Source organism: Delphinapterus leucas, chromosome 16 (genome assembly GCF_059928025.1).
Source record: "Delphinapterus leucas isolate spDelLeu-1000000601 "Yukka" chromosome 16, BTC_Dleu_Yukka2, whole genome shotgun sequence".
Classification (NCBI taxonomy): domain Eukaryota; kingdom Metazoa; phylum Chordata; class Mammalia; order Artiodactyla; family Monodontidae; genus Delphinapterus; species Delphinapterus leucas.
This window is the reverse complement of record NC_143144.1, coordinates 78,165,360-78,184,457: the sequence shown is the minus strand read 5'-3', so window position 1 is coordinate 78,184,457 and position 19,098 is coordinate 78,165,360. Positions and strand designations below refer to the sequence as shown.

At 47.0% G+C, this 19,098-nt stretch overlaps 1 protein-coding gene across 5 annotated transcripts in view; it reads left to right on the top strand.

Moving 5' to 3' along the window:
• Nucleotides 1-19,098, top strand: part of C16H10orf120 (chromosome 16 C10orf120 homolog) — a 56,650-nt gene that overhangs the window by 28,626 nt on the left and 8,926 nt on the right. The window contains exons 2-4 of one of the 5 annotated variants that reach the window (XM_089898304.1): nucleotides 945-5,392; nucleotides 16,677-16,853; nucleotides 18,925-18,977. In XM_089898304.1, coding sequence (XP_089754430.1) covers nucleotides 5,303-5,392; nucleotides 16,677-16,853; nucleotides 18,925-18,977 — 320 coding nt within the window. In that variant the 5' untranslated portion in view covers nucleotides 945-5,302. Of the gene's footprint in view, nucleotides 1-944; nucleotides 18,978-19,098 lie in introns of all 5 variants that reach the window. The other 4 variants (XM_089898303.1, XM_089898307.1, XM_089898306.1 and 1 more) reach the window with 4 other exon arrangements.

Genomic DNA, 19,098 nt, shown 5'->3' with positions numbered 1-19,098 from the left:
TACCAAGTATGTTGCTTTTGGGTTTTATTGGCATGTGCCTAAACAGGGATGTGAAAGAATAGATGAATAGCATAGGGATCTTGCTTTGGGACATGTTACATTGTTAAATGTACCTACAAAAATGATTTTGTGGCTATACACTCTTCCTGGAGAAGGAGCCGGACAGACTTGAAATGACTCCCCCACAAAAGTGACTTCCTCCTGTGAAAACAAACGAGAGAGCCGGGGCTGGGTTCTTCAGGCACGCAACGTGCATTTTCCCAAGCACAGAATCCAGAACTCCAGCAAGCTCGGAAGTGAATCACAAACTGGGAGGGGATCGTGCTGGTGTAGACGCGGTTGTGGCTTGGCTGGTGTAGATGTGGTTGTGGCTTGGCTGGTGTAGACATGGTTGTGGCTTGGCTGGTGTGTGGCTGTGCCCTGAGAGGGGGTGAGGGAGGAGGAGAGATGTATGACAGGTAGGCAGGACCCTACGACTGTAGGTGAGGCTGGAAACGGATTGGATACGTACATGGCAGGTGTGGGGTGTCCAGTGACACATCCTTAATGCTCTCCCCAGCTTCCTGTCGTGCAAACCAGCCCAACTAAGATGCAGACAATCCATCTACTTGTGAGGGCTCCGTCCCACCACCTCCTTCCCCTCATGCAGGCAGGACAGCAGACGTCTATTCTACTTTTATGAATTATCACCATGATTCCACCCTTTATAGGTTATACTTTCAGTGGAAGAGTTACCTTGTGGGATAGGTGCTTGGGGAATGGCAGCTGCAAAAATCAGAACCAAAACAATCAGGAAAAAGCTTGGCACGATAACATCACCTTATATCAATACCTAGGTACAAATGAATGAAGCTGCTACTACTCTTGAATCTTAATATATGGTGTGGACACACTCATTCCTCTTTTCTCCCTGATCTGAGATGCAACCTCTCCCCTTCTTGCAGTGATTCACCAGGAAATCACAGACAACACACAGTCACATGATTTGTTTTCTCTTCTGTGCTGGGGCCCACCAACCCAAGGGCTGTCCTGAGACTGACCAGTCATGAGGCATCACCTACAGTAACATCTGGGCTTATGAACACGCCACAGTGCCTATAGAAATTTATCAGGTGCCAAAATGCAGAGGGACAATGCAGCTTTCAGACCCGGAAAGTTGAGAGCCATGGTGGGGAAAGGTAGGTTGGACAAGTATTCCAATGAAGTAAGACGGGCCCCTTCCCATAGTTCTGCCTCTGCAACCCGCACCAGAAGGGCAACCTACAAGGGATGGCAACTTCCACCTGGGATGCCCTCGGGACCTGGACTGGAGTGGGTAAGAGGCTCCCAATGCGTGTCTCTCCAAATGCACCATAGTGGTGCCAGCCCCAGGTAGGGACAGCTGCTAGCCACCTCGCCTGGCCCCCAAACACTGCAAGGAACACCCCTGACCCCGACTTCCCCCGACCCAGGCCACCACTGAGGGCAGGGAGTGGCACCAGCCACTGGGTAAGGCTGGGGGGAGGGCGTGTGGGGCCCAGGGTGCCAGTGAGCAGGAAAGCAAGTGTCTGGGAACTTGTCCTGGAGAGGCAGGCAGACGCAGGAGGCAGGACCGTAGGTGCTCTGATGCAGCAGGAGTCTGAGTTAGGAGGTCACTGCTGCACGTCGACTTTGAGTAGGTTACCTGAAGAAGGCGTACCTTTCTCTATTCCTGCTGTGTTGGCTAAGCCAGGAGGCCCACAGAGGAGCCCCAAATGTTTTCACTTCCCCAGTCTGCTTTCTACCCACTGGGAGAGTTCAACATTCAGTGCTTCTTTGTTTACTTGCATGCTTTCACTCTCTAATTCGTATCCCTGAGAGGTAAACCTTTCCTCCTTCCTCTCTGTATCAACCCTCTTCTCAGCCACTGTGATGGAACCATCCTCTTTCCGTCCCCTCCCGCCGCTCTGTGATCTGTTGTCCAGAGAGGAGAGTTTCAGATGCCATTTCATTTGGGAAATGTGACTTTTAGCTCGTTGACCATGCCCCTGGTTCTCAGCCTTGGCTGCATGTTGGAATCACACAGGAAGCTTTAAATACCACTGATGACTGGCTGTGACCCCAGAAGTGCTGATGTGACTGGTCTGGGGTGCAGCTTGAGCATCGGAAGCTTTTAAAGCTCTCTGGGTGATTCCAGTGTCTGGGTCCAGACAGAGGTTAGATTTCTTTTTTTTTCTTTTTTAATATAAATTTATTTATTTATTTTTGGCTGCATTGGGTCTTCATTGCTATGCACGGGCTTTCTCTAGTTGCGGCGAGCGGGGGCTACTCTTTGTTGCGGTATGTGGGCTTCTCATCGCGGTGGTTTCTCTTGTTGGGGAGCACGGGCTCTAGGCGCGCAGGCTTCAGTAGTTGTGGCACATGGGCTCAGTAGTTGTGGCTTGCGGGCTCTAGAGCGCAGGCTCAGTAGTTGTGGCGCACGGGCTTAGCTGCTCCGCGGCATGTGGGATCTTCCCAGAGCAGGGGTCGAACCCATGTCCCCTGCATTGGCAGGCGGATTCTTAACCACTGAACCAGCAGGGAAGTCCCAAGGTTAAATTTCTTATTCACTTTGCAGAGATAATGGGTTCAGTGTCAGACCTACCTGGGGGTGCAGGAATCACATCTGGAACCCAGTCCCCTGCATCTGCATGCATTAAAAAGAGGTAAATTTAGGAAATCTAAGTTAAATTTTATAAAGACAAGTGGTGGCTTTCTAGTGTGGGCAAGTCCCAAACAGGCAGACTTCGTCTTACACAAGCAAGAACAGGGCATGTTTAGACTCTGGAGAAGCAGTTCCAGACCTGAGAGAAGCTGCAAGGAACAGGACCAGAAAATTGTGTGGCCCTGGAGTGTGTGTTCAGAAGAGAGCGTGGCTCTCAGCATTCTCTACCAGCCCGGCTGAAGGGACATTCATCTGTCTGGTCACCTGGCCCTGCTCTGTGCACACCTTCCACCCGAGATGCTGAAAGACCAGAAAGAACCTGCCGCAGGAGGAGAGGTATCTGAGCAGATGACGCCAGCATCCTCACGGTGACCACAATTGTGGTCTACCAGCCAGAGCTGGGACACTGGCCAAGGTGGTTCTCGCTTCCCGAACACTGAATGTTGTCCAGGAGGATGTCTCCAGAGCCCAGGCTGAAGTGGGCCGTTCCAGGGGCAGCGACGGCCCTTCCATACCCCAGCTGTCGGCACACGACCTCAGCTTCATTCAGGTCCCATAGGTGGTCACACACGGTGCCCCAGGCCCCTCATGGAGGATCTCCAGGCGTCCTGAGCACTGTCCAGAACCACCCACCAGCCGCAGCTCTGGTCCATCTTCTAAACAAAGCAGGATTTTATTTATTTATTTATTTTTTGCGGTACGCGGGCCTCTCACTGCTGTGGCCTCTCCCGTTGCAGAGCACAGGCTCCGGACGCGCAGGCTCAGCGGCCATGGCTCACAGGCTCAGCCGCTCCGCGGCATGTGGGATCCTCCCAGAACGGGGTGTGAACCCATGTCCCCTGCATCGGCAGGCGGACTCCCAACCACTGCGCCACCAGGGAAGCCCAGGATTTTATTTTTGAGTGTAGGGAGTTTTAAGTAAGAAGGATTTCTAGCTCCTGTATTTGTGGCTAAGGGAAATAAATGCAAGAATGAAGCCTTAAGGCTGTCTTGATTCCGTAAGGGCTTAAGAGTGAGACAGAGGCGGGTTTGGATCCCAGCTCTACTGCTCCCTAGTTGTGTAACCTTTGACAAGTTATTTCATCTCCCTGGGCCCCAGTTTCCTCATTTGTAAAATGGGGCTTCTAGCAGCATGTATCTCAGAGGTGACAAGCCAACAAGAGTGTGACTATAAGGCACAGTGCTTAGCCCCAGCACACCTTGGGTTCTGCGGATCTTGCAAAGCTGGGTTCCTGGGGAAATGGGTTCCCAGCTGCTTCTTTGGACATGTCTTGGATAAGTGCTTGGATAAGTGTAGATTTAGTCCCCTGAAGGCACTTGGTCACAAGGGTGTCTAGGACTTCATAAAGCCCAAAGGGAATGGCTTTTTCTGGACTGATGGGCTGTGTCCAGCTGGAGTCACCTGTGGTCTCCTGGAGACGCCCTAGGGACAGTCTTCCCTTACTGTGTCCACAGGCTCTGCCACCCTGGCCTTTCAGTTTCTCTAATATGTCCAGCTCTTTCCTCCCTGGGAGTAGCCCTTGCATTGCTATTCTCTCTGCCTAGAATGCCCCTTCATGGTCACTCATCACATATAACCTCCTCAGCAAGGCCGCCATCCCCATTCAATCCACAATAGCACCTCCTCCACCCCAGGCACTGTCTTCTATCCCATCTGGCTCTGTATTCCCAGCCTTATCACTACCCCCCAAATCATCTTGTTTATTTACTTGTTTCTTATGTCTTGATCCTTCCCCACTCACCCAAATCCACGCTACTGTAAACTCCACGAGGGAAGGACATTGTACTGTTTACCGTGTCCCCAGCACTTATAACTGGGCCTGACACAGAGTAGGACCTTAGTGAAGATTATTGGATGAGAAAATGATGATCTTGAGTCAATGAATGGTCTGGATTTCAAATGCTGGACCTTATTTAGCCTCCCCAGGGCAAGATCTCAAGCATGCTTTTGAAGGTAAAATATATAAGGAATTCCCTTACTCAGAAACAAACACCCCCCAGCTTCAAAATACACCCAGGGAGTTTCCACCCGAATTCCTAACGACCTGAGTTACTGGGGCCCCACAATCGGCAGGTAAGTATGCTTTCTGGGTGCAAACTGGACCTGGTCCTGGAATGACAGGCTATAGCATCCATCCATTAAGGAGTCCCCAAGCCTCTTATTTGGGTGAGTCTAGGGTCCAATGCAGGCAAGATGTAGAGTGAACCAGCTGGTGGAGGGGAAGAGAATTCTTGCAAGTTTGACTTTTACATTTCAGCACCCTGGACAGTTCCCAGGCAGCCGGCAGCGCCGGATGCAGCTGTGGAGAGGAGCCCGCCTGCCCGTTCAACACACAGGCTGCACGTCACTGCCTTATTTCATCGCTCATGAGGCCCTCTTAATGGAAAAATCTAGCAGCGATGCAGCAGGGCTTATGTGTGTGTGTGTGTGTGTGTGTGTGTGTGTGCTTTTACAACTGAATCCCAGGCCTCTGCTAATAGGGGAATCCCTTAAATTAGAAAACTGTTCTGTCTTTTCAGGGCCAAAAACCTGCTTGAAGCTTCCCACCTGACTCTCTTTCACCCTGCAGAATTGCATTGAAAAGAGCATAAAAGCCACTGTTGGTGATCACAGAATCACTTCCGAACACCACAGTCCTGATGTCGGAGGAGGAGAAAAACATCACAGCTACTGAGGCACAGAATTTGCCCATGGACAGCAGGCAATCCTGGGGCCGTCAAAGATTTCAAGTGAGTCATATGGGCATCCAAGGATGTCTTCCAGCCTGGGGGAATCACAGCGGAGGGTTAGCGGCAGGTTAGGGCATCCTAGATCTTAAAGTTTGAAAAGTATGACAATCACAGGATTAAATAGTTGGATTATACTTTAACTTGCATATTAATATATAAAATATCAATTAACTTTTTCAGATGCCTTATTAACAGAACTCTTATTATCTTTGAGGAATGTGTGAGGCTTATGGTTACAACTTAGTAATAGAAATTTAAAAATCATAACGGTTTTGGCCAATCACAACTTACACGGAACATTAGGAAATGCGAATATACACTGCAAATAAAATCTGAACAGTAAAATCATCCCAGTGATCAGCATGTAACCAACATCACAGCCTGATTTTCCTACCTCTGTATTTCACAACATTTTTCATACCCAAATTCTTGGGGAGAAAAAACTTGATTTTACAATAAAAATAGGGACTTCCCTGGTGGTCCAGTGGTTAAGACTGCGTGCTCCCAATGCAGGGGGCCCAGGTTCCATCCCTGGTCAGAGCACTAGATCCCGCATGCCGCAACTAAGAGCCCGCATGCTGCAAGGAAGATCCTGCATGCCACAACTAAGACCCGGTGCAGCCATAATAAATAAATAAATAGATATTAAAAAAATAAAATTAAAATAATGTCAGCATGTAGAAGAGTATTTGCACTTTGGTAATTATCCAAAAGGATGTGTATGAGAGCTGATTTTGAAGAAATGGATAACTGATAACATGACAGGCTTTAGAGGTTTGGGTTCAAGGCTCTCACTTCATTGTGGGCTATGTCCTTAGGGTTTTAGTCAACAAAGATAATGTGTTTCTAGGATATCATTTGTCACAGGGCATGTTGGACTCCATGGACCGAGCAACAATTCAGTGCATGATAAAGGGGGATTTTCATAGCATTTCGCAGTATTGTTGTGTTTGTAGCATGATGTGTGTCACAGACAACAAGAAGAAGGGCTTTGTACAGACTCTGCTTACAGAACCATATACTGGTGAAGAGCTAGGCCATTTACATCCAACAGAACTAGAAGGTTGGCCTTGGGCCAGTTAGTTAACCTCTCTGAGCCTCAGCTTCTTTGTCTCTAATGGGGATGAGAAGGACATCTATCGCAGGGCTAAAGTGATGCTGGAACATGACAAAGCATACACAATACATAGTACAGAATCTGAGCACACTAAAACAAGTCAGCTATTACTTTATGTCCTGAAGGTTAAAAAATGGCAATGACTTAGGAAATGCTATCCTTTTTATATCAGAGATGAGGTAATGACTCTACCATCCCCTTTCACTCTGTGGCAACATTTAGAGGATGTGAGGCTCAAGGCTGGAGTAGCCAGCTAATGTATGTGTATGGAAAGCCTCTTAATTTTTAAGCTTGTTTAAAATGTAAAGAAAAAGAAAGTCTAAGAGAATAAATATTGGTACCCAGTGTATAGTGAGGGCAAAGCTGATGAGGATATTTTTAGAAAAAAATCAAAAGAAAAACCATCATAGGAATGTTAAGTCAAATATGTTAATAAACCACTTATTGAATTTTTCAAGCTAGAAGTAGCTCATTGGATAGCACTACAAAAACAACTCCAGCTTCAAACTGGAAAGAATTTGGCATTCTTCTGGTTTTGCCCCTAAATGTTTCCCACTAAAAGAAACATCTTTATTATGATTTCACAAGGCCATACTCTTATTTAGGTGGACTCTTCCCTTTAAAAGTTGTTTTCTTACTTCAAAGTTGGAATCATGAGTTCTATGCGGAATTTTTTATCCACGTGGATCTCCCAAACACACTGGACGTCTGTTGGGTAGTCTCCTGGATGCAGCGGACTGGAAAATGAGCCAGAGACACTAGAAATGACCCCTCCACAAGAGTTACTTCCTCCTGAAATGACAGGATAAAGGACGCCAGGATGTGCCTCCATGGCATCACTTATGTGATCCCACTAACGACTGCCTCACAGCCAGCGGCCTGGTGGAGTCAGGCTGCCGTCGGATGGATCTTTAGCCTAAATGTCTCCTGGGAAGGAGAGTCCATTCAATCTAATTCTTATGGGTCAAAAAGTATTAATGCGTGAGAGCTCCCGGCCTTTCCCCCTCCCTCTATCATCTGATGAAGAAAATATTATCTTTGTCCTGTCTGTTTACTCTCTCCTCGCTCTTTCTAAAGTGGAAGGGTTCTTGCTTGCTGGGAGAGAGGCAGAGCAGATCGACATGAGGGTTTGGGAAAGAGAGACAGAGACTGAGGCTGGACATGCCTGGGGAAGGGGTGAGTCTGACGAGGTTTGGGTCTGAGGAATCTGAGATGGAGGGAATGGGGGTGGGATGGACTGTTTTGGGAGGTTATGACTGGGACCTCCCTTTCATTACTTTTTCATCACATTTTCTGGGTAGATTGTGTTTTCTTCAACTCAGTGTCTACTGCAACTGAAACTTACAGGTTTTGGATTTATAAGAATTAAACAAGGGGCTTTCCTGGTGGCGCAGTGGTTAAGAATCTGCCTGCCAATGCAGGGGACACGGGTTCGAGCCCTGGTCCAGGAAGATCCTACATGCTGTGGAGCAACTAAGCCCGTGCGCCACAACTACTGAGCCTGCGCTCTAGAGCCTGCAAGCCACAACTACTGAGCCCACGTGCCACAACTACTGAAGCCTGTGCGCCTAGAGCCCATGCTCCGCAACAAGAGAAGCCACCGCAATGAGAAGCCCATGCACTGCAACAAAGAGTAGCTCCCGCTTGCTGCAACTATAGAAAGCCCGCGCGCAGCAATGAAGACCCAACGCAGCCAAAAATAAATAAATACATTTTATTAAAAAGAAGAATTAAACAAGTAAAATCTAATTCTTCCATACTAGTTGTCATATTAATATCAATTGATACACACACACAAACATACATATGTAAAGCAGCATGCCACACAAAAAAGTAGAAAACTTAGAATTGTCAAATTATTTTAGAGGAAATTTGAAAACATAATGTTTTATTGACCTTGTGGCCAAATTATGAAGATGCTTAACTTTCTTCTTTCTGTTCTCCCCTGCCCACCTCCTCCTGGAGTCACACAGATTCCTGGCCTTTCCCACGATGGATGGTGGGAAGTGGTGATGGGCACAGAGCACTAGTGTTGACTGCGCTTGTAGGTTACAATAACTGGGCCTCGTCATGCTTGATGCTGAAACCGCGGGGAGCTGGCAGGGGGTGATGAGCTGGTGCCCGTCATGGGTGTCCGCTGCTGGACGGTGCCCAGAGGCAGCAGGCTGAGAACGGCCAGACGGACCGAGCCACCTTCTCTTCAAGTCCCTTGTCACCCTCCTGCCTACTCTGACCTGGGCAAATCCACACGCCCCCTTCCCAGCCTGAAAGTCAGCATTTACAATTTTATACAAAACTTATTGTTCCCCTTCATTATATATGGATGTCGGCATTTATTCTGCTACTTCTATCCAGTTATTTTCATTAAAAACATGCTTCTTAGCAGACTCACAGATATAGGGAACAAAGTAGTGGTTACCAGTGGGGAGAGAGAAGTGGGGAGGGGCAATATACAGGTAGGGGAGTAAGAGGTACAAACTGTTATGTATGAAATAAGCTACACAATGTGGGGAATATAGCCAATATTTCATAATAACTATAAATGGAGTATAACCTTTAAAAATTGTAAATCACTCTATCATATACCTGTAACATATAATATTGTGCATCAACTAAACTTCAACAAAAGTTTTTTTAAAAAATCATAAACCAAGAAATCAGCATTTACAGGCATTAGAAGTACTAATGCCACGCCCCTCGGCAAGGCTGCAGTGAGGACAGAGACGCTCCTCCGATTGAGTCCTGGCTGCCCTGCCTTCTTGTGGAAGGGGCTGCAGCAGGATGGGCTTGAGCAGCAAGGAAGCAGCCCCTCAGCCACGCTACACCAGCCTCTTTGTGCCTTTTCCTGAACACACCGCCTGGCATCTCCTATGATGGTTCTCTTGGCATGGAGTTATTACCATGTCAATTTAAAACAAGCGACTACCTGTTACGCGATCCTGAGAAGCTGTGGAAAGACCCAGAAGGAGAAGAAAAAAGGAGATACTGATGACCTCCAGGGGAAAATAGTCTCATCTACTAGGTTAGCAAAATGTAAAGGGTCTCCTTAGAAATGTCCATGTACTTAGTGCAAACTGAGAAAAGTCTGAAGGTGCTGAGAGAATTCCTGTGGTAGGTTAAAGAAGGCCACAGATTCTCGGACGTGCCTCTCGTCACGAGGTGGGTTCCCTCCCTTGAACCTGGGTGGGCTCTGTGACAGCTCTGACCAGCAGAGTATGGCAGAAGCGATGCTGTGCCTTAAGACACTGGCAGCTTCCACTTCCTGTCTCTGGGAACCGTGGCTTGCTCGTGGCACCCTGAGCCACCCCTTAAGAGGTCTGATTACCTGGAGAGACCTTGGGAATGTGAAGAGGCCCTGAGACTGCCTGGAAAGGAAGAGGGCCCTTGGCTGAGCCCTCCAGGGCTCCACCAGGACCCCAGGCATTGGAGTGCAGCTGTCCTGGACTGTCCAAACCAGCCACTAGGTGACCCTGCTCAGTGGTATGTGGAGTGGAAGACTGTCCCATCCAAGCCCTGCCCCACAAAACCGTGACAGACAACTAAGTGGTTGTTTTTTTTGTTTGTTTGTTTTTTGCAGTACGCGGGCCTCTCACTGTTTTGGCCTCTCCCGTTGCGGAGCACAGGCTCCGGACGCGCAGGCTCAGCGGCCATGGCTCACGGGCCCAGTCGCTCTGCGGCATGTGGGATCTTCCCAGACCGGGGCTCGAACCTGTGTCCCCTGCATCGGCAGGCGGACTCTTAACCACTGCGCCACCAGGGAAGCCCTGTATGCGTACTTTTTAAAAAGCCTGTTTCTGTTTTCCACTTCTCTCCAAATGTCACATTGTTTATATGCCACCTTGAAAGATGCAGTCTGAGTGACGTGCATATGAAAAGACCCATTTAAAATATTACCATCACCTTGAGTCACAGAGACAAAGAACGAGAGTCCTGCCAGAAAGAGATGTGAGCGATGTTTGCATTGGGAGGAGCTGAAGGCGCGTTCTACCTTCCTTGTCTGATGTCTCAGACCTGCTGGACCCTCACCCTCACCTTAAGCCAAGAACAATTCTCAAATGTTTCCTGTTGTAACAAAGAATCTGCACTTTCCAAGTCTGAGTGCCAGTGCTGTAGACGAGCACCACTTTTCATGTTCAAAATGATCCTTCTATTAAAGGTGATCCTGACACATCCCCACTCAGATAAATTAAATGCCGGAGTAACGCAGGATTAGTAAATTCTGACGTAGAGACAGTGCAGAGCTCTTACTTCAGACTTCTTCCTTCATCTGGTTGCAACTTGTTCCACAGGACCCTGGGTCTACCCAAATTCTGTCTCTTTAGGTTCCTGGCATAAAGTTACATACTGGATACAAAGGTGAGATTGCTCCTTCCCCAAGTCAGGCTGGGAACTGGGAAGTTCAACTGTGAAGTCCCCCTGGGGGTAGAGCACTGGCCCCAGGGACTCTTCTGGAGGGACAGGGCAGAGAGGAGCTGAATGGCCAGACCTGGCGTCTCCAGCTGAGACTGTCTGGTGCTGGGGTCCGACAGCGGTGAGTGCTCCAGAGAGGCCACCGAGCAGATGCAAGACTCTGGGATTCCAGGATGACGGAAACCCCCGTGGGACAACAGCAAATTTTACTTCCTTCCTCCTGTTGGCAAATCTCATTCCTACTTTTGTTCCACTGCAGAAGGGAGAGGCCCGTGTGAGAGATCAACTCTCCCCTGCAGCCGGGCAGAGACCTCTCGCCAACACTGACTCACCCCACTCAGCAAATGCCCTCAACCTGCTTCTCTTCACCCATCTCCTCTACTGCTCCAGGCCCGCTGCAGTTTGTAGAGTCTATTCCAGGCCAAAGATTAATAGAAAGCCCGGGAGGTGGATAAACTTGCATAGCCTTTCCCCAAATTCTCATGCACCTTATCTCTGAACACCCATAGTTTGCCCCATGGGAAGTTTCTCTGAGCCCCCGGCTGTTAAGAATCTTCCCAATGTTGCCAGAATACCACCTTTCTTGCACCAGTTATAATGTGCATTATTATATTCTACACTGACCTTCTGTATACCTGTGTCACCCCATTTTGTGAGATCTTCTGCAAAAGAGAGACCCTGTCCTGTCTTGTTCCTCTGTGTTTCCTCAACATCTAGCAGAGTTGAGCTCATGGCGTGCTTGAGTGGAGGCATGCGTGCACACATGAACATATGTATGAATGTGTGAGTACCAAAGAAAGCATATCCAGAGAAAAATGTTCTCCCTTACAGAGTATTACATTCAAGCAGACATTTAAGTAGACTAAGTATCCTGCTTTGATGCCCCTGTAACGTGCATCTGTAACGGGCAGCTTTTGCCAGTAATGTCAATACTTGCAAAATGTGCAGAGCAGACATTTAATGGTTAGTCCACTGTCTAGGGGGCTTCTGTGCATAAGAGAAGAAAAAGTGAAAAGTTTGTCCACCTACCAGTCAAATGCCAGTCTCTTTCCATCACTATATCCCGACCCTAAATGTGCCAGGTCTTTGCCTCTGTATTTGGTGGCTCCTCCTTGCCCTGGGGACTCAGCTCTGCCACTAGATCACATGACCCTGAGTAACTCCTCTTCATCCCTTTTTTTTTTTTTTTTAACTCTCCACAGGTCGAATGAGCACCCTGGTGAGCCCTGCATCTGGTGAGCTAGTTGGGATGTACCTCCCAGACGTGGCCAGCTCCTTTTCTCTCACATTCTCTTTCTGGTTGTTCACTTCTCAGTTAGAGTTTGTAGCAACCCAGACAGGGGACAGAGCTAAATAAGATGTCAGGGGGACATGGGCACAAGACAGGAATGGAGCCCGGACTCTGCCTAGTCATACCCTTCCCCAGCCTAACCCATCCCCTTTCCCACTCCTCCCCATCATGGAGGGAGAGTAACACCACAGTCCTACAGTCTTGACTTGCTGTGGCCCCAGAAAGGGGGGTCTTTTCTCCTATTTTATCTGTGTCCAGACTTCACAAGGAGTGACAGGCGGGAAGGAGCGTCCCAGATACAGGAAGCTGTCCATCCCCTGGTCTCCTGCTTTGTCTGGCTGCAGTGGGACCAGCAGAATCATGGTCTGGCTTGCCTGGCACCATCTGCACGCCAGGCTAATACAGGAAGTTGTTATTTAAAGATAAGGGAAACCGCAATTAACACCCTCCCTCCATAATCTGATAGAGTCTTGGAACTGCTAAGTTGTTTCTGCATTAGCCTACGGAAAGGTAAGATGATCTTCAGCCTGATCCTCCAAGTGAGTTCAGGCATTATCCCAGCTACAAGCCTAGGCAGGTACTTCCGGCTTCATGGGAAGAGGGCAGGTTTCCTGAGCACGGATTTAGCAGTGCCTCTAGTGGTGACAGAGGGACAACAAAAAAACCCAACGCATCCTACAGCAGAAAGCCAAGGAGGCGAGGGTAATTTGAAGCTGGAAAGGGGTCATTTTAAAAAGAAAACACTTGGGCTTCCCTGGTGGCGCAGTGGTTGAGAGTCCGCCTGCCGATGCAGTGGACCCGGGTTCCTTCCCCGGTCCGGGAAGATCCCACACGAGGGCCGTGGCCGCTGAGCCTGTGCGTCGCAACAGGAGAGGCCACAGCAGTGAGAGGCCCCTGTACCGCAAGAAAAAAGAAAGAAAAAAGAAAACACTTGAACGCAAATCTGTCGAGATAGAAAGTAGACTAGTGGTTGCCAGGGGATTAACTATAAATGACCATGAGAGATCTTTTCGGGGAAATATTCCAAAACTGGATTGTGAATTATACAATTCAGCAAATTTATTAAAAATCATTGAATTGCATGTCTAAAACAGGCAAATTTTATGGTAGGTAAAGTATATCCTATGGCCCAGGGCTTCTTGGTTCACTTCCAGTGCTATCTTAGCTATTTTTTTTTTCATTCCACAAATATTTATTGAGTGCCTTCTATGTGTCACAGACCATGCTGGGACTGCGAAAATAGCAATAAATAAGATTTTAAAAGTTCCTGGTCTCTTGGAGCTTACATTCTAATGGGAGGAGTGAGATAGTAATAAAGATAACTACAGATCGCTATAAGACAGTAATTCTTAACCCACATGGTAGGACCACCTGGAGGGCATCCAAACATCCCAATGCCCAGGCCACACCCTATCAGACTCTCTTGGGTAGGATCTTAATAGCAAGACAGGCAGCCAAAGGAGAATTCTCAAAGCCTCCTTTCAGACTGAGAAGGTGGTGTTGCACAGTGGTCTGCGTTAATCGGTGAGGGAAGGGCTAGGGAAGACCCTCCTTCTTGTGCCCTGGTGTCTGTTACCTCAACTCACCTCCGTGGGACAGATTCCACTGGGGAGGGGGAGTCCTCCTTGGTGGGCCTGAAATTCTGGTGGGAAAAAATAAAAAACACATGCAGGCAGGAATATCGTCATCCTGGCCTAGATTCTGAGGTCTGATTAGATCACCCTTTTGGGACTTGACCTTCCCCAGATAATAATCTGTTCCCCCTCAGTCAGAACAAAAGAATGAGAGACCCTGCTTCTGACACCTCCATGTGACCAAGCATTCCCCAGAGGTCTAAATGGAAACAGGCCTCGCCTTATCCATAGGTTTCCACTGTTCTGGGTGGACCTCCCAAAGAGGCTCCAAAAGTGGACCTATTTATTCCTAAGTAACTATTTGTAACAACTCTGCTTGAGCCAGCATCTCCTCAATCCTTATGCCAAGAGGAAGCAGACAGGAAGCTGGAAACTGGATTCATTTTTTAATTTTAATTTTATTGGAGTATAATTGATTTACAATGTTGTGTTAGTTTCAGTTGTACAGCAAAGTGGTCCAGTTATACATATACATACAATTGTTCTTTTTTAGATTCTTTTCTCATATAGGTTATCCCAGAATATTGAGTAGAGCTCCCTGTGCTATACAGTAGGTCCTTGTTGGTTATCTATCTTATATATAGTAGTGTGTGTATGTTCATCCCAAGCTCCTGATTTATCCCTCTCCCTCTTGCTCCCGCTTTGGTAAACATAAGTTTGTTTTCAATATCTGCAAGTCTGGGAAACTGGATTTTAGAAACAGGTTGGTGCACAGCAGGTGAATCCTGACCACAAGTCCTCTGGGCTGACTCCATGGGGGTCCATGTGGAGGTTGTGTGTCATCTGATTCCTCACGGGGCCAACCAGCTGCCTTTCACACTTTTCTGTGTGTGGGATTCACCTGGGGAGCTTGTTGAATTGCAGATTGTGACTCAGTTGATCTGGGACAAGGCCTGAAATTCTTCATTTCTAACCTGCTCCCAGGTTATACCACTGCTGCTGGCCCCCTAGCCACACTTTGAGTAGCACCTCGTGCTGAGGAGTCCCGCACATTGAGTTGCAACTTTGTTCCTCTTGGACCAGCAGCATTGGCATCCCCTGGGAAGTTGTTAGAGGTGCAGATCTTTAGGTTCCACCCCAAATCTGCCGAATCTCTGCATTTTAATTAGATCTCCCCGGAGGGTTATATGCACATTAATGTTGGAGAAGCACTGACCTAGAAGACTGTCCAGGAGGCTGGTCTGCCCAGAGCCAACGGCTTTGTAATGGGAACTATGATTTTAAGGCACACAGCTTCTCATATAAAGTCTGGATATAATGCAATGTTAGAAAGGAGCACCATTCTCATAACCAAGGGGGCTATCTCCATAGGGAATCTTAGCCCAGGGGTAGGGGGATGGCTGGTGGGTCTTTGCAGAGCCATCTTTCAGTGAGTGGCAAGATCCACCAGAGGGAGCCGGAGCCTAGGAGGTGACTGAAGGGACGGATGTGGCAAGGCGGGGAGGAGAAGCCCGGACTTTTTGTGTATGACTCGCACACACAAACACACACACACGCAAACACACACATGTACACATGCTCCTTGATAGCCATTATAATAATAAATTGGAAAATGTACTTAAAGAAAAAGAGGTAGAAAATGAACATTAAAGTTAATAAGATGAGGGTAGGAAGTTAAGAAAGTTCAAAAGAAAAACGTTTTTAGAGAATAATATAAGAGAACTCATAAATATATATGCAATATAATATAGTAGAGTATCATTCCTACCTAGGATAGGAAATGATTTCTTAAACAAGTCATGAAAAGCACTAACCATCAAGGAGAAGACTCATAAATTGGAGTGTAGCTGGCATCAAAGTAAGAAAGGAGAGAGGCCAGTCTCGAATAGGAGCCGATATTTGCAACACAGGTTACTGGCAAAGGGCTTATATCAAGAATATGTAAAGAAGTTGTACATATCAATAAGAAAAAAGTATTAGAAAAAATAGACGAAAGACTTGCTGAATAGACATTTCACTAAGGGTAATCTCAACGGGCAATAGAAAAAGTGTTCAACCTCATTTGTAATCAGAAAGCGCAAATTAAAGCCACAGTGAGATATCACAAGATACCCATTAGTGTTGGCAAGAGTGAATTCTCATACTTTACTGGTGGAATGGTGAATTGTAGAGACACTTTGGAATAGAGCTGAGAATTCTCTAGGAAATCAAAGCTACACGTATCCTAGGGCTCAGCAATTCCACTCTTAGGTATGCACCTGACAGAATAAGTGCAAGGAAACATGACAAGAATGTGCCCCAAATTTTAAAAAAACCAGCCTAAATGTAAACAACAGAATAATTAATGATTAATAAATGAGTCTTCTCTTTGAAGAGAAGGTGGCTTCTCTTTGTTGCAGAGCACAGGCTGTAGTTGCTCGGGCTTCAGTAGTTATGGCACGTGGGCTCAGTAGTTTTGGCTCACGGGCTCTAGAGTGCAGGCTCAGTAGTTGTGGTGCACGGGCTTAGTTGCTCCACGGCATGTGGGATTTTCCCAGACCAGGGCTCGAACCCGTGTCCCCTGTATTGGCAGGCGGATTCTTAACCACTGTACCACCAGGGAAATCCTATTCTGTGAAGGTGTTTTTGGATGAGATTAACATTTAAATCAGCATACTTTGAGTAAAGCAGATTGCCCATTGCTCCATAATGATGGTGGGCCTCATCCAATCAGGCCTGAAGAGAACAAAGACTTATGTCCCCTGAACAAGAGGAAATTCCGCCGGTGGACTTGAATTTCGACATGGGCTCTCTCTGGGTCTCCAGCCTGCTGGACTACCCTGCAGATTTTGGATATTCCAGCCCACACTCATGTATGTTAATTCCTTAAAATAAATTTCTCTCTGTCTCCAGATCCCACCCCAAACCTATCATTGCCATGGTGACATCACTTCTGGGCAGAGTGGCAGGGTGCCCTTTCTCACTCTCCTTTTCCCTGATGCCTGGAGGAGCTGGGTCCTGACGGTGCCACCCTTTTCTACCTGGACCTGCTGGGACAAGGCCATAGCTTCTCCATCTCAATACCTGGAGGTAACCAGGCTGCTGGTACATGGCCAGCCCTAGAATATCCCCCATCATCCCACAGTCCACTGCAGATGTCTCTGTGAATTTCCTTCCAGTCTTTTTTCCTCCTGCATATTTGTATATTGACAGCATCCGGATCATACTCTATATAAGTTTTGTATTCTCTCTTTTTAAAACATCACATTACATCATGAGCATATTATTGGAAATTTGACAAAGACTTGATTTTTTGATAGGCCCATAATATTCTATCATGTATCATTCATTGGTTGTTCCACAAATATTTGTTGAGTGCTTGCAATGTGCCAGGTGTTGTGTGGCTTGTGCAAGCAGTTGACTGTAGGACAAATGTGTGAGTCAATGAATACAGGGCAGGAGGCTCAGAGGCACTTGTTGCTATTTCCAGGTTCACAGCTGTTCCAGGTAACTGAACTTGCCCAGGTAAGAGGAGCACCAATGTATTTTGGGTGGCTGGCATCGGTACGAGCACTGGACTGAGCTCTAAATATCCCCATTTGGGGATGTTTCCTGGTAGAAGCAAAGGAAAGCTTTAGGACCAGTACTTGTCAGAGACAACTTCTTCCATAAGCTGCTTCTTTACTTTTTAAACTTACGTTTTCAATAGGTAGTATGCTTACATTGTTCTAAAATTCAAGACGAAATAATAATGTACACAATGAAAAGGCTCATTCCCACCTCTTCCTCATCTGCCAGGTACCCACCTCTGGTAACCATTTTTATCATTTTTTTGGTATGTATTATTCTAGAGTTTCTTTATGCAAATACAAGTATCCTTTCCAACACAAAAAAGTCGTCTACAATTTATATACTTTTGCACCTTGCTTTTTGCACGAACAATATTTCTCAGCGATATTTCCAAATAAATTAAGATCTTTTTATTACTTCTATAGTCCTATTACTCCTATATAGTATTCCATTGTATGGTCAAACATAACTCTCTAGCCAGTCACCTGTTAATGGACATTTGAGTTTCCCATTAGGTTTGTCATCTCACACAAGGCTGCACTGACAAACTTGTGCGTATTTTATTTTATACATGTAATTGCTGGGTCAAAGGGTAAACACACTTGTAACTTTTGGTATATATTGCCTAATTACTTTCTACAGGATTGTGCCAGTATACATTCCCAGCAGCAACACTCTTGACCCCACTTTTGGGCAGGAACCCAAGATGATTGCTTATTAGGTCAACAGGCTGAACATCTGCTCTATACTAGATCCCATGATAAACAACCCCAGTGCAAAGAACAAGATGCTATTGGCACCTGCCTTTGAGCAGAGGGAGAGACAGACCTATTTATTGGACAACCAAGTCAATACGTGAGAAAGCACTATAGCATGATACAGGAGGTGCTGTGAGAATGTGGGCCAAGGGATAATTTATTCTGCAAGGAAATCTTCAGAGGAAGCAATAGTTAAGCTGGGCCCTGAAAGACAAGCAAGTTGTCTAGGGGGAGAGAGGTATTTGAGACAGGGGGGAGCATGTCTAGAAGCTGATTCCAAGAACCATAGATAGAGTTCACGGACGGAGCATGAGGAACTAAGATCGGAGCTAAGATTGGAGAGGCGAAGCCAACAGCAGGGAGAGACGTTAGCTGATGAGCCTTCATCCTGAAAGAACCGAGCAGTCTTTATGGGCACATAAGTGGCAGTGACGTGGCCAGATCACCTCCCAGCCACACTCTCTGCCCACTCTATTCCTCTAGACCCCAACACGCCAGGAGCATGGTAGTGTGTGTCCATTTCACCCCAAGGGGTCATTTGTTGCCTAAACTCAGACCTCACAATAGCTCCACGTAGGCCAGTTATGATGCAAGAAGTTTGTGACTGTCCCTTGGGTTCCCATTAAAACTGTCTTACAAAGAAACTCCAGGCACTGACACCTCCCATCTTAGCCTATTGCCAGAGTATGATCAGAGAATGGGAGAATGGCTGTCAGAAGACTGGAAAACAGAGGGCTAGAGATTCAAGGGCCCAAGAAAGGATGACTACAGAGGGGAAGTCAAATAAGAATGGAACACCAGTCCAAGTATTCAATATAAGCGATTCCTTTCAGGATAAAGACTCCCTGTGCTGCCAGGGGGATCCATGTTCTGCTTCACCATTGGGGTGAGTATGACCTGTGCTTCTGGTCTATTCCTTCCCACCCATGTCAGAACAAGGCCAAGTGGAGGAGCCCACTCTAAGGCTGTAGAAACCCTGGTCACCCTGCCCTGACTAATGTAGAATC